General features: G+C 41.5%; 1 protein-coding gene and 1 long non-coding RNA gene across 4 annotated transcripts in view; one reads left to right on the forward strand and one right to left on the reverse strand.

Annotated features, from left to right (window-relative positions):
* LOC133265486 (uncharacterized) overlaps positions 1 to 6721 on the forward strand; it is a 23257-nt gene extending 16536 nt beyond the window's left edge. For both annotated transcript variants that reach the window (XR_009741968.1, XR_009741967.1), the window contains one exon: positions 6290 to 6721. This is a non-coding gene — a long non-coding RNA (uncharacterized LOC133265486). The remainder of the gene's footprint in view (positions 1 to 6289) is intronic.
* The window catches only part of NRK (Nik related kinase), a 108892-nt gene that overhangs the window by 9182 nt on the left and 78606 nt on the right, over positions 1 to 21104 (reverse strand). For both annotated transcript variants that reach the window (XM_061446020.1, XM_061446019.1), the window contains exons 21-29: positions 19800 to 19893; positions 17074 to 17247; positions 16145 to 16274; positions 15612 to 15770; positions 13898 to 14041; positions 11464 to 11598; positions 9412 to 9512; positions 8736 to 8885; positions 5245 to 5404 (exon numbers count right to left, since the gene is read on the reverse strand). In XM_061446020.1, coding sequence (XP_061302004.1) covers positions 5245 to 5404; positions 8736 to 8885; positions 9412 to 9512; positions 11464 to 11598; positions 13898 to 14041; positions 15612 to 15770; positions 16145 to 16274; positions 17074 to 17247; positions 19800 to 19893 — 1247 coding nt within the window. The remainder of the gene's footprint in view (positions 1 to 5244; positions 5405 to 8735; positions 8886 to 9411; positions 9513 to 11463; positions 11599 to 13897; positions 14042 to 15611; positions 15771 to 16144; positions 16275 to 17073; positions 17248 to 19799; positions 19894 to 21104) is intronic.

A 21104-nucleotide genomic window follows, 5' to 3' on the forward strand; every position in this document is an offset into this window, starting at 1 on the left:
ATTAGTAACACTCCCAACTTGGAGTGAGACTTGGCATTTCCTGTTTATGCAGTGTATTAACGTTGAGTAGAGCCTACATACAAGGAAGTTACTGCTTCAAGGGGAAATGGTTGAGGAAGACAGGAAAGGTGAAAGAAATTACTGAGCCATATTGGATCCATTAACTTCTGTGAAGTGTCACTGACATGACCTAATGATCTTGGTCTTGCAACAGCAGCCTGAATAAGGGAAGTGCACTTGGTACCACAGAACATGGGTACTACTACAGTATCACTTCCCTTCTTTACCTTTCTTTTCTTTTTTTAACTGTTTCCCTTCAAAAGTCCCTCTTCTGATCTCATGCTAAATTCAGCTCACTGCCCTAAGTAGTTATTCCCTATTGACTGATCTCTGCATGAGAGCAGAATCAGGCCAGCTTTTAGCAAAATATCATAAAATTGGGGATTTCCTGATTAGTTTTACAGAAATAGGGCAGGAAAGGATCGTAATACACCTTCTCTGCCATCTGTGCCATATCAGGATCACTTCTCGCAGTTCTTTCTCTAACCTGACCTTAAAGACCTTTAGTGGAGTCTTGAGTGACATGGTGTGGTGCGGGGTGTCCCTGCCCATGATGGGGGTTGGAACTGGATGATCTTGAGGTCCTTTCCGACCATAACTATTCTATGATTCTATGATGGAGACTCCAAAAATCCCCCAGGCAATTGACTGCAGATAAACCAAGAAGTTCAGAATGAAAAAACAACATGAATTGAAAGATCCTGACGCACTTACACATGTCCAAGTTGCTCTTTGATACCACACTCCATTTCACAGGGTAAGAGTGCATGCTGCTTTACTGAATTCTTTTTTGGAGAGTCAGAATGCACACAGGTGAAATTCAATGCAAAAAAAGCTACTGGATTATGCTTTTGTGTACATGTTTGAGAAAATTGCTTTGGGCAGGTATGCAAGTGGGCATGAACATCCAAAGGAGAGTATCCAGTGGTGACTTTGCTGACAGTAAAACATACATCTTAAGAGCACACACTTGTACAGAACCCCTCCTTTAGCTCTTCAGTCAAAACCAGATGTTCTATGAAATCATGACTTTTATTGGTTCCCTGCTTTATGGAAGGGAGACATAAATGTTGAGGACTAGAAATGGAAATATCTCACGGAGATACCAGCCATGTCCTGGGATACAGCAAAGCTTGTTCCCACCGAAACCCAGCCTTGAGGTCTCCAGTGATGCTGCTGATCACTTACTAGGGATTGATTAACTACTTGTGTATACCTGTGACTGCTGCCCATGCTTTAAAACTTACTGTCTCCAAAGTTAAGCAATTTGGATTAGGAAAACCGAGGAAAGAGTCGGTAACTTCCCTTGTGCAATTCTGTTGTTCTCTGTTATTACTTATGTTATCTGGATGGAGGTGGCTGGGTTTTTTTCTTCCAGTCACAGCTGTGGAGAACTTTTACTAAATGAGAGAGTCTAGAGAGTCAAAGTCAAGAAGGAAAAAACCTAAATCTGGATAAAGTCACAAATGGACAAATTAAGAAATTGGCCAAGGAAGCCAGATGTTCCCCTGCTGTATGTTTTGGTTAAATTGCACTGGACAAAGGGCAGGTACAGACAGCTCTCTAACTACCCCAAGCAAGTAGGAGTAAATTTATGTCTCAACCTTGTTTGTTGTTTTTTTTTCCCTAAGCATGTATGTTTCTGTGCATCTCTGTTCAAAGCTTCTCTGATCCCAGGTTTTGCTCACTCCTTTGCAATTATTCCAGTAGAACCAATAACCCAACCCAGAAACGAATCTGCTTCAAGAGCTGGCGATAGAGCACTGAGGCAGTAATTCAACCACCTTTTGGTAATGCTGCCTGTTTTTCTACATAACATCCTTTTTGCTTCTAATGCATACATGACAAAGGAAATAACGTCTTTGATCCTTACTGTTTCCCCGCTCTTGGAATATCCACTTTTGTGCCAACCCTCTAAGACTACACAGTGTAAATAATTCATTATTCACAGAAAAGGCCAAACGTGCTCTCAAATCTTATTTACTTAATACTTCTTTTTTAATCTTGTTTTATAGAAAGAAACTGCTACAGCAATATTTGTATTTAGCCCTACATATGTGAAATATCTTTCAGATTAGAGTACTCTGACAATTGTAATTTCCCACAGGATCTTAGTTTCCTCTCTCCAATTTCTTATTAACAGATCAGTTACAGAGGTCCCAACTTAAAAACTGTGAGAGTGAGCTATATTTAGATTCCCTGCCTTAAACCCATCGATTATAATACAAACTATTTTTATTTTATTATTCTCACCAACTACACAAGTTTTTATCAAAATAATTGTTTAAAGAAATCAAGAAACAAGCAAAGGACGACTTCAGCGCACCCTGGGGTCAACACAAGATCTTTCTATCTCGACACAGAGGGAAAATTTTGAGGTAAGGTCACACAGACTTTAGAAGGTCTGAAATGGGCCTGGAAATTCCAGGAAAACCAGATCTCTTATGAAACTTTCAAGTTCCCCCTAAGTAACACAATTATTCAGTCTTCTCTCAGAATAGTTAATGCTTTTGTCTGGAGCCAAGAATTTCAAAGGATCAAGAAAATTAATAGGAGGTAGTGGGAAGCAATAATAAAAGAGTTAACAGAGATCTTTGTTTAAAGTTTGAATTGTGTGTTGAGTTACAGGTTGGGTTAATTTGTTTTTAATGGAAGTATAATTCCAATCAGAAGTCAAACTGATCTTGTACCACAAAGACTGATAATTTCTGTTCCAACGAAATCAATTTCTGAGATACCAGAAGTGCTGCAGCAGGAACGCAAGGGTTCTCAAACTAACGTACTGGAAAATGTTCAAATGACAACTGGGAGGGGCTATTTGGAGACTGCCTTGCTCCAGCTGTGAAATCTACAGAAGTATAAGGAATGAGGGAGACAGATGGGTGAAGAGAGACACCAGATAAAACCTACAATCTTGCTTTCTGAGCACTGGGAGAAGTAGTGCAAAGTTCTGTGTAGCCAGCTGTAACACTACCATCCAAAACATGCCATCTAACTGACCTTCTGCTTCCTCAGCAGGCATTTCATTATACGTGTTCTCTCCTTTGATGGGCACTACCTTCCGATCTGGTGGTGCCCAGTACAGAGAAAATCTAAACTGTTCACATAGACAAGACTCCTAACTCTTATATGGTAAAATTCACCAGACAGGGGTGCCACCCTCAGAAGCATCTTCTCCATCCTCTTCCTTTTTAACTGCCTTAAAATACTGTAACAAAAAGCTTAGGCAACTGCTATGATTCATACTGACAGTTTTCCATGCAAATGATTATCACAGTGGTGTGCTGAAGAACAGGAGAAATAGCTGCATGAGCATGTAAAAAGACAAATGTCCAAATGTCATTCTTTCTATTAAGATGCAATCAACCTTGGGAAATTTGGAATATCATGCCTTGCACTAGATTTATATTGAAGGATGTTTTAAATTAATTAACTGGCACAAAAGATCAGCTGGTCCAAAGTGGTGAAGCTTTATTCACTTCAATGCCAGCTGGTTATGTGCAAGGAAATTTGTACTGAAGTTAAGGTAGTGTGATTTCCACACTACAAGAATGCTTTACAAACCTATTATCTTTGTGGGTTTAATGATTCAATACTTTCAGCAATATTAGGAAGGACTTAAACTCTCTCTGGTCACTTCTGAGCCATTCCTGCAAACTCTTCTCTAGATTAAGTGAAAAAGCTTTGAGATCAATCAGTGCCCACTGACAAAACCAGAAAATTTCCACAGTCAGATCTATGCAACCCTTCTTGCAATAACAACATCCTTTCTAAAGCAGGGTGTAAGAAAGCCCACACTAACTCCTAACAGTGACTCTTTGGGACATAGCATATAGTGAGAATAATAGCATATAGTAAGCTTGCTACTTTTAGTAGCAAGGAAGCATGTCCCATAACGACATGCTTCTTGAAAGCTTCCATCTCCTTCAAATAGCATTTGTCAGGGCAGCTTCCATTTATCAGAACTCTTCCTACCCTGGCTAATTGCCTTTTGATTACTGATTGTTTCTCATGGTGTTTCTAACATTAATTCAGAGGGGATGTAACATTTCAACATATCAAAGACCACTAGATACTCCTATGAAAAATGGAGAATTGATTTAATTATGCCCTGTAGCTCTGAATATGGACTGAAAATTGGAGATGGGATGATTCAGTGAACACTGCATAATTAGCTTTAACCTTATACCTGTTTTTTGGCATAGTAGCAGTTTTGTTGCTGAATTTTATTGAAACAGTGCAGAAAAGTTGTTGCGATTTGTGTTCTAGAGGTGGGCTTCTTGCCCTCAGTACTGTTGAAAACCCTCTACAAATGTCAAACCTGGCATTTACTCAGGGGTGTTACTCTCCTGATTTTAATGGACTTTTCTTTTAAGCAGCCAGAAGCCAGAGGAGAAAGGTGAACGTCCTTTATTTTTCAGTTTCTGCCAGGCTAATAATATGCTTTTGTACAACCTAAGTGTCTTGGGCTTTCTTTGTTTGTCGGGATGTTTGTTTTAAGATGCAGAAGAACAGAAGCAAGCCAGAAAAGAAATTAAAACCAACAAATAATAAAAACAAAACTCTGCTTTTGTTGTTCTTTGTTTTCCCCACACTGTTAACTTGAAGCCCTCTGGGGGAGGTGAAACAAACAGCTGTCTTGGCTGCAATACAGTCAGAATCTCCTCCTACAAAGCCAACTGCAAGCATGGAGAGATTGAGAATCTATTAGAAATACCTGGGCTGGCAGTTGTGTTAAAGTGATAAAATTAAGGGGCAATTTGGCAGCAGTTATAGACCTTTTCACTAACTAACCTCTCTACAGTTGTGAATTTTTATATAAAATGCTACGGGCAATGAACAATCAAAGTATGAATTAAGAGCATCTTTTCCCCCTCTGTAATGAACATAATTATCTCTGTGAAAACTGGTGGTAAGCTGCATCCTCAGTAAAGTTTGGCTATATAGTTAAGGTATGAGGCAATAAGCAGGGTGACAGGAATACAGACTGATCCAGATATGAAGACTATTGCAATCATTGGCTATCTTTACACAAATGTATATAGATCTGTTTACATATTTAGTTTGCTTAGAAGCTGCTTTATGTGCCACACACACACTTTCATATGGATACAGACCTCACAAAGAAGTCAGGCTTCATGCAGCAGAATCTTATGTTTAATAAAGTGCTATTTTTATACATACCTACTGATGCTGGCATTTCTCCCCACTGTAAAACGGTCTCCTTTGTGAAATGCCCGTATATATCAATGTAAATGCCTTCATCTTCATAGGTGAGTAAAAGCTCCATTCCGCTCGTATTTGGGAGGATGATAATGGCATGTGGGCGAATAGTCCCCTGGATCTGGAATCATATTTTACTATGATTTGTATCAGAAAATGGACTACAATTTTAGTGACTACATCAATCTGACTACCTCGGCAGAGCAATATGAAGAGCTAGCTCATGGCTCATGGAAAGTGAAAGAAATGCCTGTGTTCAGAAAGGCTGTACAGTTTGCTAGCTAGCCCCTGAAACAGGCTTTCTCCCCACCTCCCCCTTTGAACATGACAGTAGGCTTGCAAACAGATCAACCTTCAGTATTTCACTTTATATGTACCAGTATGAACTGGTTCAAGAAGCCATGGAGCCACTGAGACACAATAATATTTACTTTACTCATTTAGAAGACATTTTGGTTATATAAATAGAAAAAAGGTGAAGTAAATTTGAATTCACAATTATTTCAGAAGATGGAGGAAGGACAAAAGCTTCCACATTGCAGGAAACTGGTGCTTTCACTTTCCATGATAATTCCTTATCCCCACTCACAAGCTAAAACTGTAAATGTCACAATATTTACAGTGAGTTGAAAAGTTACCTGGACCTTTCAAATACAAGCCACTCTCTGTCCTTCCCTTCCCATATACTTCACTAAGAACAGTTCCCCATTTAAATGCTGTTCAGCATATGTTTTCTGCATGCCACAAGAACAGTGCATTTCACTCACACAGATTATTTTAACAGCTGTTCAATGCACTAGAATCTCTCCAGAAGCCAACATGTCCCAGATGAAAAAACCCAGACAGTTCCAAGCATACAACCATGAAGGTGGGATTTTACGAAGCATTTTTGAAAGAAAAAGAGGACAGCCTTAAAAAACATTAACAAAGCATTTCCTTGTTTAAAGCACTACTCAAACAGGATGTTAGATAGTAAATGAAACCACTACAATTCTTAGTTTTATAGGAAGCGTATGACTGGAGTTTTATATCATTCTCACAAGCCAGCAACACACAGATCTTCTCTTCAAGCACATACATTAACACACACTGTGAGGGCACAATGAACAGGAAAAGAAGCACTGAAGCTGTACTTGCCAAACTGAATACACTCAGGCCAACCACTTGACTCCGTGCCTCCGCAACAACTATCCGTAACACTAGAACGGGGATCCAGAGTCGCAGAGCAATTTTAATGCGTTGCCTTGGTACTTGCATGAGCGATCGGAGCAGGTAAGAGATGAAGAAAGAGGTGGGGAACCAGGAAAAGAGGCTACCAGGAAGAGTATCTCAAGTCAGCCTGTTAAAGTCTGGTCTGTTGCCACCACAAAGCTCCTTGAGAGAATTATCCAATTCTAGCAGATGCTCTTTAAAGTAATAAAATACCAAAAATGACAGAGCCACTGTAGCAGCAGATTTATTTCAGGTCTAAGACTCTAAAGGGAAAAAAATATTTTTAGCACATCCCAACTTTTGGTTGAAGAGCACCCACAAATGGAGTCAGCCTTAAATGTGCCCCACATCTTCAGGACAGTCACCTGGGAAATCTCTCTGATCAGGTTATAATTATATTTGCAGCCTGTTGAAAAACTAAAGCTTCTCAGAAGGTTCACTTTTTTTTTTTCCCTTTATCTTGGGCAATTATGCTAATGATCTTTTTGACAAGTCATTATTCACCTTGCTTAGCAACCAGCTTCCAAGCATGTATGCAGGCACCACGCTTAGATTTATAAACCGATACGAATTTGTCATAGTTGCACAGCTAACAAAGTGACTAATTATCAGATTAAATAAACTGTCCTACAGAACAAATATTAAGTCCTTTCAAAACCCCCACAGAAACAAACAGCACAGGCTTTGAGCAGGTGATTCAATGCTTTGTCCTTGCAAACTAGCAAGTCACCTGTTAATCAAGAGAATTTTATAAATTTATAAACAGACTTACACAAAATTTGTATGAATTTATAAATAAACAACCATCCTCAAACACCGTGTCCATCAGAAACACAGGGTCTGACACGATCTGAAGGCTGCCACCTGTCAGGGCAGCAGAATGATCAAGTGCCTTACATGGGAGGCGTGGGCTCTCATTTGGTTTGAAAACGTGGGGTTGAGAATAGAGAAAAAGCAGTTAAAAAAATGGAAAGGATTCAAGGCACAGGCTGCAACAATGGATCTGGGGTGAGATTTCTTCAGACCTCCTGAGCATGACTTCGGGCACATTGCCTTGGGATGCACGGACCATGGCACCAGGATGCACCAACCCTCTGCCCCTGTGGAGCTCTGTTGACTTCAGGGAGGTTTTCAAGTGTGCACGTAAATTCCCTTGCCAGGAGCCTACCGTCAGACTGGAGCCATGGGAACCTTCTCTCTTTCTAGACCTAAGCCCCCAGGTTTCTCTAGCTTTTTGGACTCACACTTTGAAAAGAACTATCTAGAATAGCTAGAAAATAAGCAGGCAAACAAACAGAAAAAGATTAAAATCACAGCACAGGCTTCATACTGGGCAGCCCCATGCCAGTCAGTCGTTTCTGCAGGGGAATTAATCTATTATCCAAATACAAGCAGGAATTTAGTGATCGCCATCACTTCAGTAAACAGACACACAATGCAAGATATACACATCAACCTGCAATCAACATCTTCATGCCAACTTATTGACAAACTCATGAGAAAATCCTGTGGAATATTTTTTTCAGAAATTATTCTGAATTTAAGGACTGATTTCATGGGCAAGTGAACAGCAAGATCAGCAAATTTAGTCTGGAAGCTGGGTTTCTGCAAAGTCATCACTAAAGAACAAATCACATTTTGTGCACAGAGCCTGCATCCGTAATCATGTGAAAAAAGAAAACAACTTTGCTCCATGGTAAAGAAATTGGGATTATTCATGGGTGCACATTTATACCTGGCTCCTCTACCCACCCGTACCGGGTGCAAGGGTAAACATGCTTGCAGTGGATCAAGGTTAAAATACGTTGCACCAATCTTCAGAATGCAGGCCAAATTTCAACTCAGTTTGGATTCAGTGATAATTTCATCAGCTTGTTGGCATGACAGGAAAGCACACTATCAGATTGTAAAAGTCACCTAAATTTATGTAGATATTATTGTGTCTTTGATTGCTTACATCCTAAATTTCCATGATAAATCAATTAAAAATAGCACTGTCCATACAACAGGCTTTCTGACATTAAACCATTAAAACTGATACTCTAGATGTGATAAAAGCCTTTTAACAGAACTTCAGTGTTATAAAAGTATGTGAAAAGTGGTTTTCTATTAGCTTGCACATGACATTTATTCTCTTACCCTCCCTGTCTTTTGAAATACAGCACAACTCTTAACCTGATCATCATCAATACGCAGCTCAAAGAACACAGGCATTTATGTAATGTTTTGGAGTATCTTACGTGTGTTGGAAGGTACAGGTCATACACAGATCCAGAGTCCACATCAATAGCATGAAAGCCTACTAGTGAGCCATATATGACTTTCAATCTTTGTCCATTTTCAACGGTCAGGTCAACTGACAGTGGTTTGTGATGAAGTGAGGTAAAGGACTGGAAAAAGAAAAATACACTGTGTAACACAATAAAGCTGCTGGCTTACAGATCTACATATATGATCTTATGAACTTTCAAAACTCAAAAGTTAGCTATTTTTGTTAAACAGTATGTTAAATTTAAGGAGGTAAGTAGCCATCGTCTACTGTGTTGCAGGGAAAGCGGAATAATTCCCTTGGGTTTTAAAACCCACCAGATTCTAGAAGTGCACTAAGCAAAACTCAGGCTGAGTACCATTCATGTTCAATTTCCTCCTTCTTTGAGGGAAATTGGCATCAATTTTGTGAACTCAAATGTACGTTTTGGCACAGTGCTGAAACAAGTCGTTCACCTCTAACAGAATCATGACTGTGACAGTTTTATGCCTGCCACCTCCCGGGCATGTCAATTGAGCTACGTTTTCTTTAAAAGAATACTCCTTTTATCTTTAACTAGAAATAACTTACACAAAGCAACAAAAAGCCAAAGCAAAGAGTAGATGAGAGACGGTGCTCCATCTGAACCAGAGTGCGATTTCACTTACCTTAAAAGCCATGAATTTGTGATAAGGCTTTGGAGCCCAAGCATAAACTTCCACTGAGTTTTTCAAAGCAATTACAAGGAATTTGATTCTCTCATATTTTACTGTAATATAAGAAGAACAATTCCTTAGGTACCAGACAGACACTTGAATCAAAGACCACCTCATCATATGAAATAATTTTAAGGGACTACTTGTTGAGGTAGACATTATCCAGCAAGAGAGACTAATGGATTCTGGACATCAATGTTTTAACACCACCGATGACAATACTTTGACTGAAAACCTATAGTTCATTTATTCTTAGTAAAGCCACACGACTGTTGACAACATTTACATACTGTTTTTCATAAGATTTATGACAAAAATCCCAAGTTATTTTACTAGTCGGAAAAAAAGGTTTTGACCCTGCCCCTAAACCAACCTACTTTTTTGTTGGTGAACACACACCAACACTGCTGGTTGCGAACAAGCTACTTTTGGAGGAACGGAGGCTGTCCGCTGAACAATTCAGTTACACTGCAGGATGAATTTTCATTTCACCGTTTGTGTGTGGGGTGAAATCCCCATGTGCTAGTGTGGGTGAAGGACTCTCATGTTTCGGAGGTGAGTAAGCATTTAAGAGATGAGTAACTTCCCTAAGTTGATTAAGGTCACATTGGCCAATTGAGAATAAATGAAAAAATCATGCACTGAAAATTAAGGCCACTCTGTACAATGTGTTTTCTCCCTCTGCCAGAGAGAAGCATTTGCTTTGGAAACAGAACATATACACCCCTCATTTTATATTCAGTTTGCTTGGCAGGGATTTTTAAAAGATGCAGGTGTTACATTACTGAAATAAGGTTTAGTTTTGGTGGGAGAAGCCTTTGCTGCTTACAAAAGGAGCAATTCCACTTGCCAAACACACAGCAGGGTGTGAAGAGTGGATAAGGATGGACACTGCTCAGAAAATCTCAGAGAGACAGAGAAAGAAAAACAAAACTGCACTCCACCAAAATGCAGAGCAGCACCATCCTCCTGTTCTCTTCTACCTGGACAAATGGCTGTAAAACCAAAAGTCAAGGTACAGGAAGCTTCACCAGGAGAAAAACAGCAGCAGCTGTTTTGTCAAAGCAGTAAGAGTGACTCGTCATATGTAAACACAGAAGTTCCTACCAAATGCTTGCCTGATTTTAACATAACTTTTACTTGTTTTTAAAAACCACACCAAACCCAAAGAAAAGCAACTGAACTGGAAGATGCGGGTGCTTAACAATGCACATCTGTTTCTTATTCTTTCTTGGATTTAGCCCTTGTCACTTTTAGAGCTGTGAAATAGAAAGGCAGAAAGATGTCAAGCAAGTAAGAGCCAGCGACCTTGCTGCCTCCCGCACTCCTGTGTATCATTTCTCTACTTAGCTTTGGAAAAAGTGCCACCTTCATACACCATCTTTCACCAACGCAAATCTTTGTCTGTACATCACATGCCCTCATGCAGTTAAGTGACAGGAACTATCACAATACTGATTCATATCCAAGAATGAACGGCCCAAAAGCCAAATAAAAGCAAAATGCTTTCTGAATTGCTGTGGTACTATTTCCAGTGTGTAAGTTTAAACAAAGGTATACTTCAGTCTTTTATGATCTAGAAATGGGGATGAACTATAGTGCATCCAATCTGATCTACTGATGGACATTCTACAAATAAGATTTACTAGCATTTTAATAGTCCAGTTTCTTAGCAGCTACTCAGGGCCAGAAGCGAAGCTGAATAGCACAGAGGTGGAAAACATCAATCTAATTAAAACCTTAAGTAGCTACAGAGCTGTTAAACTGTTGACTGAGCAATAGACCCAGGCTGGCACTCCCTTCTTCCAGCCATCACAGGGCATACCTATAACTGCTGCAAGAAGAGATAGTACCTGAAATGACAGGAGCAAAGCATCTATCATGTAAAACAAGGAGGTTTGAAAGAACTCTGAGATCTTGAAACAGAGCTGAAATAAAACGCTGGTGTCAGAAGACACAAAAGAATGGTAAAGCAGCTCTCCAAGGCGAAAACAGAGCCCTTACCGACTTTGTAGTGCACACAGCCCTCCAGGTCACCCACAGACACCCAGCCTTGCCGCTTCTCCACCTCTGGATCATTGCGCAGAATTTTATTTCTCAGCCATGATAAGTAGTACACCCTCAGCTTATTCTTCTTCCCTGAAAAAACAAACCACCTGCTTTAACTCACTGAAATACAAACTCTCCCACACTTACAGAAAGGCAGTTTTGTGACCTTGAGTACAGCGGGTCTTTGAGCCTCATCAACATGAGAGAAGTGTGCAGCAGCAGAGAGGAAAAGCCCTGTGGGATGGTAACACACAGGAGGGAACTGGAACATGAGCAATCCTGTGGCATTTGGCACCTTATGACTCAAGCTTCATGCAAGACTTTCATACCCAAGTAAAATTCTTCCCTCAGGCCGAAGAACAGGGTCCATAGAGATACATGTTTTATCAGTAATAATGACACTATCTGGCATTTACTCTTTGACATGAAGAAAGGAACACAGTTATGGCCTACAATGGCCATTTTGAATGAATTACTCATTTAGTTCTAATTAACGGGCAATCTTCATCACAAGTAGCTGTTTCCTTTTGTATGCCTTTCCAGGTGAGAATTACTTTGTCATCTTTCATCTCAGTGTTTCTGTCCCTTTAGTTCATCAGTACATAGGGTCAACAGCAGCCTGGGATCACAGGTTAGTCTAAAGAGAAGGACTGTGTCATATAATCAACTGGGCCTGTCAATATTGGACAAACAGCTCTCACCATTGCCTACCACGATGAGTGTGGATTGAAGCAAGGAGCTGCCATTCCTTGCTGGACCTACATCTCTGCCCTTGTTATGGACTAAGTGTCCTTCAAGGCCACTGTCATCCATGGAAAATAAGAGTCTCGGTACCTTGCAGGGCAGAATCCAAGCTGTTTGTCAGCAGAGGCTGCAGATGCTTCTTTATTTAACGTTTTCACAGTGCTTTTCATAGATGCTTTCACAATGTAGATAACTTTCATGTTACTGCTCATAGATCTTTTTAAACATCATATTTGAGAAATCATGGCAGTCAGGTGAAGTTCCTGATGACTGGAAAAAGGGAAATATAACCCCCGTTTTCAAGAAGGGGAAAATGGATGACCCAAGGAACTACAGAGCAGTCAGTCTCACCTCTGTGCCTGGCAAAACCTTGGAGCAGATGCTCCTGGAAAGCATGCTAAGGCACATGAAAAACAACAAGGTGCTTGGTGACAGCCAGCATAGCTTCACTAAGGGGACATCCTGTTCTATGATGGGGCTACAGAACTGATGGACAGGGGTGGAGCAGTTGATGTCATCTACCTGGACTTGTGCAAAGTGTTCAACACTGTCCCACATGACATCCTTGTCTCTAAATTGGAGAGACTTCAATTTGATAGATGGACCACTGGGTGGATAAAGAACTGGCTGGATGGCCGCACACAAAGAGTTGTGTTAATGGCTCAATGTCCGGCTGGAGACCAGTAACGAGTGGTGTCCCTCAGGGATCGTTGTTGGGACCGGTCTTGTTCAACATCTTCGTCACTGACATGGACAGTGGGATTGAGTGCACCCTCAGCAAGTTTGCCGACGACACCAAGCTGTGTGGTTCAGTTGATACCCTGGAGGGAAGGAATGCCATCCAGAGGGACCTTGACACACTTGTGAGGTGGGCTGATGCCAACCTCATGAAGTTCAACCATGACAAGTGCAAGGTCCTACACCTGGGTTGGGGCAATCCCAGGCACAGCTACAGGTTGGGCAGAGAAAAGATTCAGAGCAGCCCTGCAGAGAAGGACTTGGGGGTGTTGGTCGATGAGAAACTGAACAGGAGCCGGCTTCAGTGTGTGCTTGCAGCCTAGAAACCAGCTGTGTGCAGAGCTGCATCAAAAGGAGCGTGACCAGCAGGTGGAAGGAGGTGATCCTGCCCCTCTACTCTGCTCTCGTGAGACCTCACTTGCAGTATTGTGTACAGTTCTGGCGTCCTCAACATAAGAATAACATGGAGCTGTTGGAACGAGGATGATCAGGGGCTGGAGCACCTTAACTATTACAACCTTAACTATTCTATGATTCTATTAACACAGAATGAGGTTATTTAATGATCTTTTAGTAGGATTGCACTTAGAGAGATGCTAACCCATCACAGAAACAAGCAGAGTGATGAACTATAACTTGCCTAGAACCAGTTCATTTTAAGGATATGAAACACTTTGCATTTACGACAAAACATTTTACACATTAACCAGGTACTGAAGTATCCTAAAGCCTCTCTGAAGTGAGAATGTAAATGTTAAAAATTCAGGAGAGTTTTCCTATTAACAAGAATAACTGTCCTGTGATTTTCTCTAAGAGGAAATTCCTCAACCTAGTTTATAACCTAATTCTTCTTTTTAATAGCTTCCAACCCCAATGCAGGTCAGATACTTTTAGACACTGAACTAACCTGATATAGTAATTAGCACATTAAGTCCTTCAAGAACATCCATTTGCTGGAATCGTCTCCTAGTAATCAGTGAATACACTCTTCCTTGTCCACTTCTGTCCAGCAGCCATAATCCATTCTCTGTTCCCACCAGTAAATTGACTCCTGTTGATACATGGGGAAAAAAACACTGCATAAATCACCTAATGATTCAGAAGCCACTGAGTGCTCACTCTTTTGAGAACCAGTTCTTGTTTAGTCTCACTTAACAGTAGTTGATGATTTCTCTGTTGCTATGTGGATGACTTCCCAGAAACACGAAAAAAGGACCTCACCATTACAGTCTTTACCCAGCAGAACACTTACATGCTCATGTAACTTGAAAGATGAATAGTTCTGCTGAAGTCAATCTTGATTTAAACTAAAAGGAAAATGCTTTGCGAACTTGAACTTCTCAAAAGCCCCAGTCTGGCACCACTCCTCTGGCCACACAGGAAATCCAACTAAACCACCTAAGAGTCTCTACCAATAAAAACAACTCCCTCTTTCTCCAATACAATACTCAAAACACAGGACCAAACCTGTGGGAGGAAGGGCTGCTGCTACAAGAAAGAACAGTGGTTGTTTGAAAAGTCTGTGTTTTGCCAGAATGCTCTCAAATGCCAAATTAAAGGAGTGAATCCAACTGCTCCCAAGGAAGCAAAGGCTCCAGTGGGTTGCTCACATCAGAGGATGTAAAAAACTGTGGCTGGTATGACAGCTATGTTTCCTAATCAACAGCTTCTAAAGAAATGATATGAAGTGTCCTGCTGTAACAAGCAACCTCCTCTACTAGCACTGCTCTGATGCTCAAAGTACTTGGTGCTCTTCAGCCTCAACATACATTTAATTACAGACCTTGACACACAGCTCTGTTCTTAATCTAAAATCTTGGACTCCTGCAAACTTACATTACACAAAGTCTGTGAAGCTGTACACTGGAAATCTACATTTCCTTTGGATTATGCTTCGTTCACTTCATTCATTTTCTATTCCAGACTCAAAAAGTGAGGAGGATTAAAAGGCTGGGTGAATCCCATAGAATACATCTGTTCTGAAGTAGAAGGATGGTCAAAACAACTCAAGAGCTAGTGTGAGACTGGGACAAGGTCTATAGTTATTGAAAACTAGCCTGACTACGCTCACCTGGGTTTTACACTGTGTGAGGCTGACTCTGTATAAAGGGTGATCCAGTGAGGTTCCAAGTAAGCACTGACAGCCAGAACGTGAGGGAACCAAGCTTTTGGAAAGACTGGTGCCAACCTGCTTCAGATTCTTGGAATACCTACCAAATGCCAGCAAAAGTCTGCAGGTTTGGATTGTTCACACAAGGTCAAAGGCTTAGTGTGATCAGCTGCTCTTGCATGCAGCTGAGACAGAAGTAACTATCATGAGCCGCATAAGCTACTGAAACGTTTGCAACTTCTGGCTCTTCCAACGAGCGCACTTTCATTTTGGTGCCTCATTTTCTCATTCTCATGCACAAAATCCTTTGCAACTGTAAGTCATCTCTTTGCTATTTTCTACCAGGAAGGCAGTGTCACGTGAGTGACGCAAGCATCTACCCCGTGATCTGCTCCAGGACTTCCTGACAAGAGAAGTGCAACACAACTGTGAAATCTGCCTGGCACACGCTGCCAGCCTCTCCTGCTGCTGCCTCCCCTCCACAGGCATGCCCAAGTACTTCTGAGCTTACCCCACAAGGCAGCACAAAGGACCTCCGAATTGAATTTCTTCTTGTATTTACGGATTTCTGGACTGTCACTCTGGGGGCGAATATTCGTTGGGTTGACATTGACAATGGAGCCCTTCCGTGCATTTTCTCTCCTGACAGGCTCAGGTTTTGCACTAGATGCTAGAATGAAAGACACATGCAATTATGAAAAATGCAAGTGTTTGGCTACATCTCACCTGCTTATGGCAGGATGAAAGAAAACTGGGAGGGATGAGAAAACACCTCAGGAGCATTTCATAGCCAGAGGAAAAAAAAACCAAACAAAACACCACACATCTGGAAAATTCCTCAGGCATTCTTGAGTAAGCACTGTGGTGACATGGCAGCAGAGTTCTGGAGAAAGGCTAAAAGCATCTCAATGGAAATTCATAGTGATGCAGAATTCCAGTTTCTGGAGATGTTACTGACAGCTTCCATTTTCAAGCAATATGCCCTGCCCACTCCAAACCAACCAACCAACCAACCAGGAAACCCCTAAACCCCGGGATACTCACGAGAACTACAGGAAGGTCCTACTGGACTGGTGGGAGGGGTGATTGGCAGAAGTCTAGGATCTATGAATGAAGTAAATGATGTTGTAGAGGATGTACTGCTCTTTGAAGGTGTGCTTTCAGTGCATGGAGTCTACAATGAAAAACAAGAGCTGCTTCAGGAAGATGATGCTAGGGGAGCAGACAGCACAGAGCAGTACGGTGCCTCTGAGGTTAGGAAGAAATGGCATGTGGCATACTCAGGCATGATGAATAGTTCTAAAGCAATAGGTACAGATTCAGTGACAAAAGAGGAGGCCTGAGCAGGGAGTTGTGTTGGGATGCTTAGCCAGGCACAGTACCACACTGAAATAACCAGTACCCAGAAGAAGAGCATGTCAATCACTTCCTGCTCAAATCTCTTTACTGCAAGGAGGGCACTATTGCCTCAAGTAAGGCAGTTTAGGACACAACCCCTGACAGAGCTGTTTATTTGCCTTCAGTGACACACTTCAAGAGATGACTGTGCTTACAGCAGTGTTAAAGTCCCTTTGGGGCTCCCTTTGGTGCACTCCTATCTGACATATGGGTGGAAGAAAGCCACAGTCAATGAGCAGAGGCAGAGTGCTGTGTTGCTGACATGACAGGTAAAGGACCAGAGGGCACAAGCCCCCTTCTAGCTTGTGTAAAAGGGGAGGAAAAAAGGAAGGAAAGAAAAACGAGCAGAGAGAGAGATGGAGGCAAACAAGTGGAACAATGAAATATGTACAGAAGCTCAAGATTTCTAATCCATCCCCTAGATAAAACTGTTAAGGAAAAGAAGGGATGTGGTAAAAAAACTCCATCATAAAAAGAGACAGGATAGATGGACTTAAAAGGGACTTGATCTCAGGATCCTAAGGGCTGAAAGGCAATGATGGTACAACTGATTCAATCTGTAATTTATCTCTTACCTTATTCAGAGGTTTCTTCTGAGGTTCCTGGCTGGTCAGTGGCACTTTTGGTGGGTTCACAGAGGAGTCTGAAATCTGGCTTTGCTGAAGGAGGTCTGGCAGGAGATAGTTCTGGTTGTTTATGCTCCAGAGGCCTTCTTGGGTGCTAGAAATTTGCTTCCCTAAAATTGGATCCTGCACATGAGAACATACAGTTAAATTCTACATTTAGCATATGTCCAATTCAACTCCTGTTCATCAGACTCATTATTTATTGCATATGGGGAGAGGGTGCTCTACATGATGCATCGTATAAAGACAAACCCTATGGAAAAGTTAAATTAAAGTCAATAAATACAAGTTTGTGGCAAACACCTGAGATATCAACACTGGGTTCCCACTTCTGAAGTTTTCCATGAATGTTCCCCATTTACATTACCATGACAGGTAAAGAAGCAACTTCATCCTCAGAGACACTTGAGACAGAATTAAATTACTTGTCCTAACATTACAGATCTGACCTCTGCCTGCCACAGGCAGAGGTACATCTTGGTTCTTGGCCTGTATTTAGTGAAAAGTCCCTTACCATTCCTTGCATTGCTACTTTCCATTTGCTGAGTTATGAAACCTTATTCTAGAATGATGATATTCGATTGCATCTAGTATCAGCATTTCCAGTACAATGATGTTTGGTGCTGCAACCTCCTTACAGGATCTCACCTTAGCTTCAAGGAAATACTTGTAAGCTATGTAAGGTTGAGGCACCACACAAGCTGTCTCCCCAGCAGCACAAAGTACAGAGTCAGAGGTTGGTTTCTGGGAATACATGGCCAAAAAGCTTTAAAAAGAAGAAAGATGGGATGTATGAAACAAGTGGTGTCCCAGATTGCGAGGACAGTGATCGGTCAGGGTACCTGAACACCACTGGCACTGGAACATAGAGTGACAGGAGACAAGCACTACACTACAGAATTGCTCCTGAATTACACTGAAGCAAAAAGCACTAAACTCAAGCAGCTTCTGGCTGGCTGAATTCAAGGCAAGTCTGTGCATTGTACTGACTTTGATAAACAGCCTCCTGAAATTGGATCAGCTTTTCTGAATGCTAGCCAAAATATGGGGGTGGGGAGTTAGAGAAAACTATCTCATTCTAAATAAGACATTTGCCTTTTAAAAGCCAAGTAATTAACTAAAAAAAAAATCAAATTCATGCTCAAAGTATTTTACAGTTTAATTTAGATATAAAAACCCAAACCAAAACATACACATCTTTGTTTGAGATTAGGGAATCAAGCCAGCATGGGGTTTTTTTGTTCAGTTTTGAGTCAGATTCAGCTAAGCTGAACCAAACCCCCATTTGAATCATTTGGGCAATCAGTGGTTGGGAAGTCCAACCACTTCAAACCAGTTCATGCTGATGGCCAGCGAAAGGAATGCTTCCAACCTTAACTATTCTATGATTCTAAGGAGTCACTGAGACTCATGATGGCTGTGGTTGGTACAACAGATAGGGGAAAACGGACAGGAGTCTCCATGAGAAGAAGGGAGAAGACTGGAAGGCAGAGACCTTTGTGAGGAGGGGTGGCAGTCATCCCTCTGTTTCCCTCCTGCAATGTCCTCCCCCAAACCCACCAGAAATTGTGGCCTCCATTCTTTTCCAACCTCCCTAATCCTCAAGTCTGGGCCCCCAAAACCCCATCTTTCTCCTTTCCCTCAAGCAACCTATTTCCAGTGCCCAGATACCGGAGGAAAGGGGAAACACCAGAGTGGCTCTGCCACAAAGAAAAGGAAAAAAGTAAAAATCAAAACTAAACCAAACCAAAAAACCCAAATTGGCTCATGCCCCGTTTAAAATTCCTTCTCCAAAGCAGGGTCTTTCCTCCTCAAGGACGGTGAAACAAAGGCAAAGCAGGACTCCTTCCTCAGTCAGGAAGGATGCCCCTCTGGTCTGAAGTTCAGAAGTCACACCAGAGATAAAGAAAATTTCTTTTTGTTCCCAGCCCTGCCACAGCTCACAAAAGCAGCTCTGAGGAAAACACTGGCTTCATGGCAATTTGTTTTCTGTGTCTGTGAAACGAGAGTACGCTGAGTAATACATGAGAAGTGCTCTGATGCAGAGTGCAAGTCTTATTACTATAATTTTTTACAGTTTCCAACCACAAAGAACATTGTTCTGTTTTGTCTGTATTCATCTCTTCTGCACTAATATCTTTTTACGGGGGAAAATTCCCATGACTTAAAGTCTCTACTAGAAACTACAGATAAGAAGGAACCACAATATGACATAGCAGAAGACATTTTTTGCTAAGCTATCGAGGAGAAATCAAGTGTTTTCCCTCTCTTCTGGTAATATTTTAAGTAGTAAGAGATCATCCTCTAAACTGATATCAAAAATGTCAAGATTTTAAAACCCAGCTACAATGCACATCACCAATAATCCACAGCACTGCTTTATGCAACCTGCCCAGTGCCTTCAAGAAATATGTTGACATCAGAAACTACTACCAGGTCAATAACAAGGACAAATAAAGAAGTGCAATTTCATACCTAAATGTGAGCATTTTTACAGAAAGCACAAAATCTGAAACTATGCATTTTTTCAAGGCTTATAGCTATAATTTGCAATGACAGAGCAGGACTTCAGAGTGAAAATGCTGCTGAGGAGAAAAGGATACAGCATTTATCATGCACATTAATGATCTGACTCCCCCCCAGTGTACCCACCCCCTTACAAATGGCCAAATTACCTTCTGTTCTCCAATGATGCTTTGGGGTTTCAGTTCAATTCCGTCTGGTACTCTTGTCCTTGAGAAATCTGCCACTCTGCTGCTTAGCAGTTGCCTGGTAACAAACTCCAATTAATGAGCAGAACTACTCTGGGGGGCTGGGGAGAGCCAACCCCTCCCACCCAAAAGTAAAAAACCCCATGTATACACATTCAAAAGTGAGCATCATTAACATTCACTGCTTACACTTACAGGTTCTTGAAAAAGAAGCAAGCTGATGAGTGTGTGGATGTGACTGAACAGACTTGAGCTCAAAGACCACTCAACAGAGCAGGAAGCTCTTCTCCACCTCAATGGAGAGCATCCCTTTATGTCCCTGCATTTCATCCATCATTTTTCAGGCACTGCCTAGCTCAGGCAAGTGAGAGCTGGTCCCTGTCACTGGTTGCTGTCATTTGAGAAGCATCTACCTCAAAACTTCTGTCTCCCCTCAGACACTACCCTGTGGGGTACAATTACAAGCCACCCTGCTCTCCAGAGAAAGAGCATCAGCTGCACTTGCAAGGGGGTATCAGGGACCTCTCTGACAGTGCCTACTGGGACAGGCTACGCTGGAATTTCCTACTGTGAACCAGTTCCCAAAACATGGACATCCTCACCTTACGTACAAAAGAACCAAAATGTTGCCCAGTGCATATATAGACAGAAGAACCTAATTGCTGCTGGACTGGGTGGGGCCCAAAGCCCACCTACCCCAGGATTCTGTCTTTAAGAGTGACTGAAAGCACATACCTAAAGAAAGAGTAAGAAGGCAGCAAGCAGCTGTTGTGATACACTCCAGCATAGTATTGCTTCCTACACAAACCCCGGTATCTTTGCATTTTGAACGTTTTCACCCAAGTGAAACTACCTCAAACTTCCATCATTGAGGCTCTGGCCCCATTTCTGTGCATTTCTACCCCATATTATTTATTTATTCCACTTGTGTATTTATATCCATTTCTTTATTACTGAAATTCATTTAAGCCTATTACATTTCCATCCCCTTTCCAGTAATTATAAAACTGACTTGATTCACGATGCTGGTGTGAAAGGGCCTGCAGTGCCACGTGCCAATTGGAAGGACAGTGTAAAGATTTTTTGTTTGTTTATTTGGTTTGGGTGGTTGGGGTTTTGTGGGTTTGGTTGGTTGGGTTTTGGTGGGGGTTTAGATGGGTTTGGGTTTTTGTTTTTTATGTAAGTGTCTGTGGTTGGTTTGTTGTTTTTTTTTTAATGTTGCCCAATGTGATAACAAAGGAGGTCTGGCAGAGAACAACCAACTTCAGA

Source organism: Pezoporus flaviventris, unplaced genomic scaffold (assembly GCF_033815535.1).
Source record: "Pezoporus flaviventris isolate CSIRO_AGI_PZ_B2104156 unplaced genomic scaffold, CSIRO_AGI_Pfla_v1 ptg000005l, whole genome shotgun sequence".
Taxonomy (NCBI): Eukaryota; Metazoa; Chordata; class Aves; order Psittaciformes; family Psittacidae; genus Pezoporus; species Pezoporus flaviventris.